The 14,140-nt window shown below is 43.6% G+C and overlaps 1 protein-coding gene across 1 annotated transcript in view; it reads left to right on the forward strand.

Moving 5' to 3' along the window:
- The window catches only part of LOC128889323 (uncharacterized), an 80,828-nt gene that overhangs the window by 36,969 nt on the left and 29,719 nt on the right, over positions 1-14,140 (forward strand). The window contains exon 3 of the mRNA XM_054146864.1: positions 13,434-13,906. Coding sequence (XP_054002839.1) covers positions 13,434-13,906 — 473 coding nt within the window. The remainder of the gene's footprint in view (positions 1-13,433; positions 13,907-14,140) is intronic.

Consider the following 14,140-nt stretch of genomic DNA (forward strand, 5'->3'; position numbering starts at 1 on the left):
TGATTCATGTATTCGATTACCAGGCGGAGGAATTTGTCGACGACAGCAAATATTTGCCTAGCCGCGGGCGAAAAGTCTCCATTTTCGATAAGCGGGTAACGATAAGTCCGTCCTGTCGCGATTATTAAAATTGCTCGAAAGGGTGTAATACAGGAATAATTGTTTCTTGGTCAAATTTCGCTAATTCTTGCACAGCAGAACGTTTCGGCAAACGCGCCTAATGATCGTATTTGCGTGTGCGCATTAGGCGTGCATTAGTACGTTTGGCACGATCGCAAAACGCGATTCGCTATAAATAATCCAGGCTACTCACCGAAACACGATCGTAATAACCGCAAGACATTACCATAATTCTGATAAGCGAACAGTGACGCCTGCAATTGATGTTATTGTTTGCACGTCATTACCTAGACGTCAATTGCGGTGATCGCCGTTCAAAAGAACTCGTTCCCGATTCAATAAAAACTCTGCCTGGAGACGTCACAATGATAATGTAATTTACTTCGTCTCGATATACCGGTAACGAAATATATCGCGTACCACGGGTTCGTTGCATTAACTATCATTGCTAGCAACTTTAGCCGCAGCTGTGTAATCCTGCTATTCAACGTTCTAGTCCCATAGTTGGCAAAATATTGTTCGAACGAGTAAACCAACGTACCCGAGGAATAATATCCAGATTTTTATTAAACAGATGCCGCAGGAAATAAATTTCCTCTACATCCGTATTGGAAATTATTCCGACGAAGGATCTAACGTAGCTTTCCAACGGAAAAGACGTTTCTCTTCGTCGCGCCGCAAGCACCACACCGTTGAGCCAACGGTTGTTCGATGGATACGAAATATAAACGTTGCAGAAAGATATCTCTTTCGCTGACCTCTTCGCGTCGTGCAAGTTGGCTTGGAATCGCGTTTCCATAAAAATTTATTTCACGAATAGGCGTGAAATAAAGTAATATGAAATATCGTTGGGCGGGATGTTAAGGGGGAGGGGGGGGGGAGCGGGTGCGCGCGTTGACGCGAAATTTACATGGAAATAAAACCGGGCATCGATCGGCGATGTTTGTTTATCGGTACGACGTCGACGTGGATTTCATTCCCCGGCAAATGGGAATGAAATCGCGTGCGTTTTATCGTAACCGTTCGCCAAACTCGACTTTCACTCGCATAAATTTCTCGGCTGTATAACTTTACGAGGAAACGATAGATGTCCGTTCGCATATTCCGCGAAATACGAACCAGGGCCGGCGAAACTTTCGTTGGAAGAGCCTGATACGGCTGGGAAGACCGATGGTCCAATTCCGTTTCCAACACCGAATCGCCATTGTTGTGTCGCAAACCCTTAGTTTGAATGGGCGCATTTGTTAGCACTTAAAGGGTTATGCGCCAAGGCGCTGTACAAACTGAGGGTATATTCGTGAATTTTTGGGCGATAGCGCTACGCGCCTAATTGAACAGAATTTTCATATGTGACAAGCGTTTAATAAATATTTCTTATAACGCGGAAGAGGTGTTATCCCTTGAAATTTTCAATTCGCTCGACGTAGGCGGGATACGCGTGACAATAAATAAACGCGTTGCTCCTTTTTTGCGCGGCACCAGAAAAATGAATTGATCGCCCGACGTGCCGAACGTTTCAGATAGCGGTTCGATTTTATAATTTTATTGTTCCGATTGGCATATCTGTAACGCGATTTTACGCTACAGAGAACGTGAGTACCATACAGCTTGTTACGTGATCCATTTTACAAATATATTTCACAGAAACGTTTGCACAAGTTCACTTTTGATATCTGAAAACGTATTGATAAATTGTTTCTTTCTTCTTCAAGAGTACGTATGTATAATAAGCGATTGTCGGTGGTTCTTGTGCTAAATGAATCCAGCGAAATGCAGGGATTAGCCGAAACGTATCGTTAAGAAATTCAGAATTCAGCTGGAACATGAAAACTCTGAAAATAGGAGGAGTTAACCGCGTAGAGAATTAATTTTTTATTCTACACGACGGAAATTGCACAGCACTCGTCGGCGCATTCGGCAGTGTTAAACGCTCGTGATGGCTGGGCCGTGAACGACCGTACTTTTAATCACGAATTTCGCTGTAACGGGTGAGAGAGAAATGGCACTCGGATGTTTTCCGAGTCTACGCCTGTCCAATGCTACGCCTTGGGACAAGAAAGTCGGTCGCTGCAGTGGCGCTCGGCTATGAAGACTTATCCCTTTTAGAAGTAACAGTTTAAGTTTGAAGCGTTTCCTCGGTGAAACGGAGAGTTTATTCACATACTGACGTTACACAGGTGAGCCTCTCTTTTTCTCTCTCTCTCCCGCTCTCCATCTTTCGGTCTTAAATAACGCGAGAATTTCGTTGGTTTTACGGGAACTTGCGAAACAATCCTGGACTCGAGTAATTGCACGATGGAACATCTGTAGCGTAACAATGGATTTGTTGGAGATGCTGCTGGCCTCGAAACAAAAATGAAAAGTAAGTCATCTGTCCGCGTGCCATGGTATTACTTGCGGACGTAATCGCGGGAAGAAAATATCCGTGGATACGTATACGTGCACAGTGGAAAATCTCAGTTATTCGAAAGAATGGAGAGACAGGAACTGCGTCCGTCCCATTAAGACGACCTGTTTCGATAGAATCACAAATTCTTTCTTCGATGTTTTTGGCCAATTTGAAACCGCTACTCCGCGAGTGAATTCCACGAATTCTCGGGCGGGAAATCCACGCGCATAAACCCACGTAAAAGAAGTGGATAACGTAGAGGAAAAAGAAGACGGTGTCAGAGGCAATAAGTTATACCATGCCTCCGCCTACGAACGGACGAATGTGGTTCCAAAATTAACGCGCGCCAAAGGGAACCTTGCAGGCACTCGGAGGCAGGAAAAGCAGCGCACCGACGAGAACAGGATGGAACACGAGGGAATCGTATATTTAGAACTCACATACCAGGCATTGTGAACGATCTCGGTCACGGAGTCGAGCGTGTCGAGGTCCGAGCAATTTCTACCCTGCGATTGGGGAGTCTAGGCCGAAACGAAAAGGGGTACGTTGCAATACCTTCCCACGATTTAAAAATTTCCAAACGAATCACGCTAAAAGCAAACATTTACCTCTCAGTTATTTAAAAACATTTGCTCTGGAAACCCGACACTTATATTTCTCGAAAGGCTGCTATCGACAGCCATGGAACACAGGAAACGCAAGCTTTTATTTTTCGAACCGATTTCAAAAAGCTACAAGCTAACGAGTGCCGTTTTACAGTATTGGGTATTTCGATTTTTTCCACTGTTCTCTGAAAAAATTACGAGGTCAACCATAGTCGTGGAAAACAAACGCTGTGATCGAAATTGCAATTTCATTTAATTTCTGTCGAACTGAGTGGAGTCGCGTCGCGAACATTAATCGGTATCCACGAGTCAGAATGGACGCAATGAAATTAATAAATTACAAATAGCTGTCGCGACATTCATTTTAATCCATTATGCGACAAAGGAGAAAATACATAACGATGTCAAAGTAACATCGACAACTTCGCGGATATAAAATGTCGATATAATCGTAATTACTTCATCGTGAGGACAATATTACAGTGTATGAAATTTTTATATCGTGTTAATTAAATAGCCAACATCTACATTATTAGCAATGGTTACCTACCGATCGAGTTCAACTACGGGCCCTAGCAAATACTGATTACTTGAATCGACACGAAAGATTGACCACTAATTCATTTGCAAATCGTATACGATGACAAACGATCAGCCATTTTAATCCTAATCACCTCCATTGATTAAACTTCAAATCTGCGGAGAGTTCGGTCGCCTGGCCAGTACGTGGTTGGATGGAAAATTTATTTACTACCGGATATCGCACGATGTTAAATTGAAAAGGTATACCGTTTGTCGAGTAAATCCATCGTGGTGCTAACCGACGCTTTGTGTACGAGAAACTGTTTACTTATCGAATAAACGGCGCAACAACGCGATTCGCGTAACGTTTCGCGTTGTTACCGGTGCTTTTCAATAGCTCGCGAGATGATTCGAGACGTGTTGCTAAACGCTTAACCGCGCTCGCTAAGTACTCGCAAACAACCGTGGGGTCCATTAAATTTACGTGGAAGATATTGTAGCGAGAGCGTTGCTGCCAACTAAGCCTCTTCCAAACTGCACTTATCTCTTCAGAGCCACCCTTGTCCATTGCACCCGCCCTCTTTCTCCCTCTTCGAAGACGAATTCGTTACCGCAAAACCGTACTTGGTTAAGTGAATCGTGGTTCGCGTTACAAAGTTTGCGCGCGTTGTTCTCCCGTTTCCCAAGACGCTACAGCGATGTAATAGACGTCCTATGCAAATGATTGAAAATCGGGGAAAACAACTCTCTCTCGCATGCAGTACCAAGCGCCGAAACTCTGCGCAATTACGTTGTTGGGTGTAGGAAGTTCGAATACGAAGGACCACTACGCTAATGTAAAATAATAAATTGAATCGGTGGAACAATGGTACATCATTGTACTATAAAATCAAGTTCGGAGAACATTAATTAGATACTTGAAATGATGACCGTGTACCTTACTTTAACCCCGATTACCGTACACCTGTATATCTACAAAATTCTACAGGACTCAATTATACATACTTTATGCCAGCTGCTCTACTACTGGTTTCGCTCTAATTGCCCAAGTTGAACTGCATTGGCCAGTTAAGGGATGGTGCTTATCGCTGGATGGGTAATCATCTAGGAACTCCGTCTGCTGTTGGCAAATCGGTGGTCCCGAGACCGCCTAAAACTGTAAATCCGCGGCCAAACGACTATAGCAGTCGATTAGTACGAAGTTGCGCCTATCTATGACGGTGGATAGGATAATTAATGAAACGAAGCCTGTCGAATTTTTTAGAATAAACAGAAAATATTACGAGTAATTGAAATGTGATAATAATAGCCGCGAACCTCTTTTCTGTATATCAAAGGGAAACGAAACACCCTCTTGGGATTTATGCGCTAAATTTAAATCTATTTGAATACGAGGATGAAACAGTGACTGAGTCCATACGATAACGTCGCGTGGGCGTGGAACAGACGGCCCCGTGAATCAACAGAAACTGCGGGGGACACGTATGGTGCACGCTGCCGCTAAAACAAAAGAAAAAAGAGAAGAAAACCAGCTATCTTTCGAACATGAGTCGAGGAATCGTTCAGGAACGATCACGCGGCGTTGCTCGTTACAGCAACGGTTCCGAGAGACGGCGCTCGTGGAACCTCGCGCAATTAATGTCTCCCCCGCTAATGGTTTTACGCCATTGTGCGCCACGTTTCGAGAAACCCACGGAATTTCCATTATAAATCGTCCGTCGCGGTGCCGTGGACCGGGCGTAGTCAGCGAAAAAGATAGATGGCGAGCGCCACGAAAGACGGTAGGTGGAGTTTCACCAGAGATTCGACCGGAAGAGATCTAATGTTACGATCGTCTCCTTCGATGGGTACTGGCTTCGAGCCCGTAGCCCCCGGCGGAAATGTTCTCCTACCGGGGCTCATCCTGGAAACCGGTGCCGATTTCCTGCGGCGAGTTCTTGAGTCCTCGCGAATCGGTGAAACTGCGAAGCCGTAAACCGGGCGCGAGTCCCGACCGCCACGAAAAGGGAATAACGTATCAGCTTGGTAATCCAGATATCACGGAGCAGATTCAAACGTCCAATGATCAGCCGTGATCAATCATAAACCATTTTGCACCAATCGGAATTTTCTGCTCCGGTCTAGGACAGTCGTGCACGACTCGGAATAAAACAGAGAACGAAATCCTAATTTTCGAAAGTTTCCAGCAAAGAGAAAGCAACGTTAACGTTACCATCGCTTAGGAAACCTCAGGACTCTGAATGCTACATAAATTTCCTCGCCAACTCTCTGTTTTAACGGATCAGGAAAGAAGCCAATCTCTCGAGGAACGTTCAATTATTAAGGCGAACTGGAGAATAAGCACGAGTTCTTGTAACGGTAAGTAGCTGCGCACGAAAGTGTTCTTCGAGTCTCGGGAGCAGAAAACTTGTATTCCACCGAACATTTCCGCTTTTAAGTACTAGCAAATAACTAAAACTTGCGCATCAAAATTTCAACGGAGTGGGACCGTTCGGCACACGTGGATCTTCGGGATATAAATTTTTGTTCGAGTAAATTAATCGAGAGACTTTTGGCTGCAAAAAACACACGAAATAATTCTCGATGACGGCATACAAGAAAAACAGAATTGAACGGGACGATGTTTTGTCAGTGTCAGGCTCAATGGCTCTCGCGGAGAAGTTGGGAAATCGGAAGAATACCTTGACGATTAATCTGCCCAGCATCCATTTCTCACCGATATTTTCGTTGTATCAGGAAGTAAGTGACTGATTCTTGGCTGGGATTATTGACTAGATGACATAGTGAATGATGTGCGTACAAGAAAAAATTTGTTTCTAGTAAAAATGGATGTAACTGTTAAACGCCAACAAACTACGAGTGCAATTTTCTCTGAGCAAACCGCCACAGAGGAAGAGAGTAAGAGAGACTCTCTCGAAACCTTCCAAGTAGAACTTTGAAAGTTTCGTGAAAGGAGTTTAAGCCCCCGTTCCATAAGAGCAACCGTTGTTACGCATGGGATATCGATTTTTCCTCGCTGCCATTTCAGTAAATAGATACTTTCGAACAAGCTTCAGAGGACGTCTGATGCATCTAGGTCTGTCGGAAGCAACGGAAAGAAAATTCAAAGAGATCCAGAGCTCGCGACTACCACCGACGCGTCTCGCAGACAGAGCGAGCTTTGCGTAAAGGCAAACGATGCACCCCATTGAGATACATTCAAGCAAGAAAACAACGTAATATTATATTACAATATTTTATCGTGAAAAGGAATAAAAATACTTCTATCGCCCACGAACGAAAAATCCGATCGAAATTCCTGTTACGATCGCTTCTCTAGTAGTAACAGAAGCGAGTAATTAATAACTGCCAGAAAAATGGCACTCGGAAAGAAAATTAATTTCACCTATCGTCGGCTCTCGCGGAATAAAATTTCAGACACCGAGAAACATAAATCACAGTTGCTCTCTGGATTTATCGAAGGGTCAAGCCGTAGATTCCATTCTCTCGTCTTCGAAGCCGGCTTCGCACCCCATCGTATTTTATCGTACACTGGTATAGATAAAATTCCATAATGCACCGGTAACCAGAAAACTTTTTGTTTACGGCTACTGCCCGATGAACTTTACGATTCACGTGTCCGGCATCGCAAATATTGTTCGCGCGGGAACGATTTATCGTCCTTCGATGTTCTCGCGGGTCAGTGGGCTAGTGACAAATTAGACAGGTAATACATACGCTGTGTATACGGTCTTCGGTAAAGTCCAATCAACGGAGACTAATGCACTGCGTTAATTTTGAGCAACCGTTTGGGTTCGAATAATTTCATAAGCGAATCTCGACAGTTACATACGAATAGCACGTATTCCTTCCTGCGTCGCAACTGCCCGATAGAACTAATTACTGTACAGCAGCGGAGCATCCATGACGATTTGACGTTACTTGCGAGACGAGGCGAAAGGACTCGACGCATTTAATCTACGCGGTCACAATTTGCGGTTCCGGAATTTCAACAGAAGAAGAGAATTCAAAGAGTCTTGTACTTTCGTCCCAGTGGAGCAGTGCAAATAATCGCATAGATGACGTCTCGAGGGTGGCGCTTTGCCCACAATTCGATTGAATAAGCGTGCGTCGCGTGCTTTCACCTCTTTTACGAGGAACATTTCGAGGCATGCACGTTGCACGGGAACGAAGTAAATGGAATTCTTGGTGGGGACTTCGTGCGGGTGGACATATATGTGACACAGTCGGTCGCAAAAATCTACGTACAGTCTATAAATGGCTTTACTCGCAAGACCGTACTTCCGACAATCAAACAACCGTTTTCCACTTATAGTCACAAATATTTGAAGAAAGATAATGATATCTAGTTACTTTGGAATTTTTTACCATTTTCGATGGTTCTCTGTAGACTTGTTCGGCCGACTGTACGTATAGTAACGCACTTCCGTACGGTGGACGAGGTTCACGTGCACCAAAGTCAAGCAACGCGGCTGGAAAAATTCAATTGGCTGGTAAGGGAATTTGCGTACCCGCGAGCAATGCGAGAATATTCGAAACAATAAAATCTAATGGAATCTCGCATTCGGTGTGTCGTCGCGAAGTTATCATCCGCGCTTGCGATATTCATCTGAATCGTACGAAAGTACTGTTTCCGGTTCCTCGGTCGAATCTGATCTTCCTGTCAACTGAAAATATTCAACGATTCTACGCGCAGTCGAACTCGGAATTCGCCGCTGTAACGCGCGAAAAGATATAAAACTTTTTATTTTCACGTAACTTTCAATTTTGCATACAGTTGCACACTTTTATCGCAGACATCCGTAAGGAAACGTCAACTAGGTTACTTTTTTATGTTTTATGCTAATAACTCGAGAAAGAAAACCAGTTCTTACAGAGAAATAAATAGCGTTCTATTTTAAGTGTATTCTTCCTATTGTATGCATTTATGCAAGTAGAATTTTCAACCGTTGCGGACAGAGCGATTCTGTAGTTTTCAACAAAAGTTATTCCAGGGTAATTCTCCGGGGTAATTACGATTCATATTTACTCCAGATCGCAGAATTATCATCGCGTGGGAGAAACTTTGTAGAAAGAAAATGAAACCACCGATATTAAGCGAGCAGTTATAGGTCTTTCAGCGGAACACCAATTTTTATTAACGCGCGAACAATTTCCGCCGATAGTTGCCCGGTAATTTCATCTTACCGCTTGCTATAAATCTATGCCAGTTTCTTGGACGGAAGTTAGCGAAGTTTACAAATTTCATAACGTTCTACCGTAGCCACAAGTTTTAATCGCCCCTTAACAACGTGGATTTTGGTTTTCAAGATCGCGTTAAACCGCACGAGATCTCTCCAATCGACGCGCAGTGGACCCGAATAATTTCGTGAAAATTACGTTTCATCGGCGCTCTTCTCGTACATGTCTTATTCTTCGCGTGGATCGTGTTCGAAAATCCTTCGCGGACGTGGCGAAGGCTCGATATTCTGAAGGATTCCTGGCGCGGAACTTTTTCGATTTATCATCGAGCGTTCCCCATGATGTGTTCGCGTTGCTGTGGTACGCCAACAACTTCGACGAGCAAATAGATTTCCCGATGCAAAGGGATTAAAAGTTCGTAGAAGAAAGTTGTGGTTACGGCTCGATAGCGGCAAGAGCGGCACCGAGAGATTCTCAAAAAAAATCGCTAACTGGAAACAAAGTCGCGAAATTCATAAAAAATTTTCATAAGAAGTTTCCGAACGCTTCGTCATAGTTCAAGTTCTTCCAAAGATTGCATTCAAGAATTTTAAAATTGTTCAAAACGAAGCATCGGAGAAATTGCTATGATCAAGCTGATTCTATGATAGCCGGACGAGTTTATTATGCGTATCCTGAATATAATAATTTCGCATCGGAAAATATTTACACAAAACGTTTCCTGTTTTAATACGAACTTAATCGACATCGATCGCCAAACGTCGACGAATGCGTTGTAAATCGCTACTGCAAAATGCATAAACTTCATGCATAAATGTAAAAAAGACAAGGAAACCGAGATTTGACGTTCAAAGCTAGATCCCTTCGCAGTTCCAAAAATGTTCAGCTGCTTTAAGAGTATACGGTAACTGCGGGACTTTCTCAGATCCGATCCAACCCGACAATATTCACACATTGCAGACGCATAAAGGGATCTAGCTCTCGGCGTCGAGTTTGCTCGAGTTCTCGCAACGGTGGAGTTTAACAGATTAGCCGAAACTTTTCTCCTCTAACTTTGAGCCTCGGTTCGAGCCTCTGAAGAACTCACGACCGCGATTTATTTCGAATGGAGCAGCGCCAACGAAGGAAAGAAATTAAATGTCCGATTTCCAACTCCTCGTCTACTCGTTACGCTCAAACATTTCGCGGCTGTATCGTAAATTGAGTTTAAAAGCACGCATCGCTAATTAATAGAACGTTACAGCTGGCGGAGGGTTGCGTGGAGGCTCGACCACGGGAAAATGAATCGGCAGGAAATTAAATGACGCAAAATGTAAAAGAAGCTGTACCATAGGGGGCTAGACTGTTCCACAAAGTGCTGTCCCGTGGGAAATTATAAATAGAAGGTAATACTCGGAACAGCATCGCTGCGTGCTAGCATCGCAGCAGCTAATATAAATAGTTAAACTTGCCTCGCCATTTGTACATTGGAGTCATCGTGCGCTTCACGCTACTTTGCAAGTAGTAATATTATTTTCAAAAACGTCAAAGGTCTCTTAACAGCCAACGCAAACGTAACGCTTGATTTACACATCGTCGATTCGGTATTCGCTTTGCAATATCTAACTCTCGGGAGTTCAATCATCGAGTCGCGCCGTCTGAATTCATGCGTAAATTTTATCAAGTTGACGTACTAGAACAGCTTTGTTGTGTCAGACAATGATAGGCTATTCGATACCTCTAGTCAATAATTCTCCTAGCACTAATATCAACCGAAGCAGAAATGAGAATATATTCCACACTCTAGCTAAATGTTCTCAGTTATACATTTATATAACGTATAATTTATATTACCGGTTAATTGCGAGTCAGTCGGCAATGAAGTCTAGAACGAGAGTGGCGTTAAATATTCGGGAATATTAATAACTAATCGTTCGAACTCGTAACGCCATGATGTAGTATCAAACGCAATCGTTGGGTAGCTGGAAACTTTTTACACCGTCAGGGATAAAATCCTCGAGAAATGGTGAGATGATGGATCAGCTGCCAAGGAAAAAATTACACGGCGAAGAAAGATGCGAAAAGTATGTAAGAACAAGTTGCAGGATCGGAAGAGAGATCCCGACCGAAGAAACGCAGGGGTCCCGAAGGAGAGAAGAAACAAAGTCGTAAACAACGCGGTAAAATCTTGCATCGTCGGAAAAGGAAGGATAACGCGGCCCGTTCTTTTTCGCGATGCTGGAGATGAAACCGGAAGCAATCTCTGAACTGTGGCGTTGAAGAGAGAGGGCGGGGAAAGAGGACGAGCAAGGTGTCTTGCACGCGTAAAGATCAGATTTACTTGGCCAGCATAGATGTACATCTCTGCCATAGTTGTTGACCTTACAGTCTTGCTCTCTGAAACGCTGCGCGTCGAGAACTTCCTGTGCACCCCGCGGTTCTGCTCTGAAATCTGAAGAAGGTGGAGTCAAACCTATAGGCGACGACTGGCATTATGCGGAATCATTCCTGAATCCTTTTAGCTCCCAGATTACTGGATCCTCGAGAGACTCTGTCCAGTAATCCTCTACGTTCGGTTCCACTATCAAAAAATTACGAGAGATTCCTATTCACTCGAAACGAGAAGGAATCTGGATTGCGAGTCGACGAAAAAGAAGACAATTACCTCAACGAGAGTTATAATATTTGTCAGGCATGCGTGCACCCAGTATTCGACGAAGAAGGCACTCGCTGTATAGATATTCGTTCCAGTATTCTGCCACGATAGTACAGGAAAGAAACGAAGTTTGGGTGAAAGCTTTGCAGTGGTTCAATCAAATCGAAAAGTTGATAAAACTTTATGTATCGTCCTCGATGGTTGAAAGGGACCAGTAAATTCGATGTCAGTCCATTGTTTTGTACTTCGAATTCCCGACGCAAAATGTGCACGGAACAAAAGTTTTACGGAAAGGGGAAAATTCGTCGAATTCCTGTACGACAACGGTGTTACTCCATTTCTTCATGGTTATTTCAAAACTGGCGAAAAAGGACGAAGCGAAAACGGTCGCATCTTTTGCGCTAAAGTTCGCTAATATAATTTGCAAGTTCCGCGAGACGCAATTAAGCATCCAGGGAAGCCGGATTAAGCGACTATCGTGACTAAATTTCCACGAAAAAAGTACGTTCGAGAATAATGCAAATTAGCGAACAGCCGACAGGAAGTAGCGACGCGTTCTTGTCGATTAAATAAGAGTGAAATTGTCAAGTGTACGGTTTAGGTAAAAACTAGATCTACGATTTTTTTTTATTTTTGTTCAAGAAGAATGAGTGTTTAATACACATTACACGACGCAATTTCGACGCGCGATAACGAGTACGAGTTCGCGCTGCCCGTTTCGATAACGTTGCGTGTCGTCTTTTCGAGAAAATCAGGGTTTTTCAGGTAAATCCGCGACAAATTCATTTACGAGCTGGACCGAATCCGATCTCGTTTGTTCGTCGACCGATGTCAAATTCAAATTGTCGCGCGTCTACGGCGGTTAGAGAAAAATTGGGAAAAATGGAAACAGTTTAGTTTGCAGGGAAAGCTAACAGTAACCGATAACGGATGACCTCTCTCTTCTCTGCTGTAGATTCGATTACCTTTAAGTATGTTCCAGCGAATTATTTCGGAACTCTCGTTAGGCCTACTAAATGGTCGTCACAGAAGCCTGTTGATCGTGGAATCTCGCGAATCCAATTTCTGCAAAAGTTTACTGCAAAAGGGCTAACAAGTGGAAACCAGTTAACTTCGATGCCAACCAATTATCCTCCGCCATTCGCGAAATTAATTTTAACGTTTTACCGCTGTCGGCAATGAATTTCAAACTGTCGTATTTTTATCGGCGCGCTTCAACGAATGAAACATTCGTTTATTGGATCCGAGATCTGTAAAAACTCGCTGATGGATAAACCGTATTCAAACACGCTACTACCGGTGGATCGATCGCGAAAACTTTCAACTCGAGCCCCCTTGCGAACAAATATGAATTGTAAGTGCGAGGACCGCAAAGTGAACGACCGAAAAGGCCTTTATCGACAAGAACCTTAGACTCTCGCAACTTCCCTGCGAATGAAATTCGTTAAAAGGCAATTTATTCAGCTCATTCGAGAGTACTTACTGTATATTATTCTATCGTGGTGTTTCCTTATTGTTTCATTTGCTTTAACCTCGTATTAAGGATACAAAAATATTCCACGTCAAAAAAACGAATTTTTAAACCTTAAATGGTAGCTATTCTCGTGTACGTTATGAAATTGAATTTAAAAGGGTAACATATTCGATGGTCGAGCAATCAATCGTTTGTTCGATAACAGAACAAACGTTTATGTTAATTGAAATTTTTCGAGCGAAAAAATAGTGTTCATCTACCCATAAGCATAAACAATACAAAGAAAATAAAATGAGAACGAATCATCCAAGTATAATGTGATAAAAACCACGTATAGAAACGTACTGCTAGCGAGGTAAAGGCAAAGAATTTAAATAAATCCTTTCTTCCGGAACAAAGAGCATCGAATCGAACCGTTGGTTCGAATCGTGTAAAGGAACAAATCGATTGGTAGAATCGATTACCGGAGGAATCAGTAACCGAGACATTTCTCCATTATTGTTTCAGTTACTGGGACCGCTGCGGAAGGCACACGCGAGACGGAGAAGTCACTGCGGAGTACGTACGACACACGACGGACCAGCAGATCATTTCCTTGGTCGTCCACCAGCACGGATCGTAGCATGGGAGTGGCCAGATTCATCGGAAAGTTTCGTCAAACAACTTCCTGGCACGCGGAAAACTCGAGTCCGAGCTCGAGGGAGCGGGTCGCGCTCGAGTTCCTAGAGCTGGTCAGCGAGGCTCCAGCAGAGGAGATGGCGGAGGAGGAGATCCAGATGCAGGGCATCGAAACGTTGTCGGGAAAGGAGAATGACGCGGAAAAAGTGAAAATCTCGTGCGAAAATGCGACCCTGTCCTCGAGGAGTACGCTTGACACGAGGCAGAAGATAAATCTATCCGCTGGCCGGACGTTTATCCAATCAACGACAGACGGATCGAGCTTCGAGGAAAACGTTCTCCCCGCCAGAAGTTTTGATAACGTAAGTCGAGTGACACATCTCTGTTCGGTTATTGGACGTCTGGAAAACGCGTGTATTCGATTGACGAAACTTTTTCGCGAAACTAATTCGTATCGAACCAGTGGGACGGACTGAAAATAAGGTAGCTATCTCAAAGGGTCCCAAGTAACATGCATAGGATATAGAAGACGTGTAGTCGGCTTAAAAAACAAATTCTCGATGCTACCTTATTTTTCAGCTCGTCACCCTGTCGTA

Source organism: Hylaeus anthracinus, unplaced genomic scaffold, assembly GCF_026225885.1.
Source record: "Hylaeus anthracinus isolate JK02 unplaced genomic scaffold, UHH_iyHylAnth1.0_haploid 11997, whole genome shotgun sequence".
NCBI lineage: Eukaryota > Metazoa > Arthropoda > Insecta > Hymenoptera > Colletidae > Hylaeus > Hylaeus anthracinus.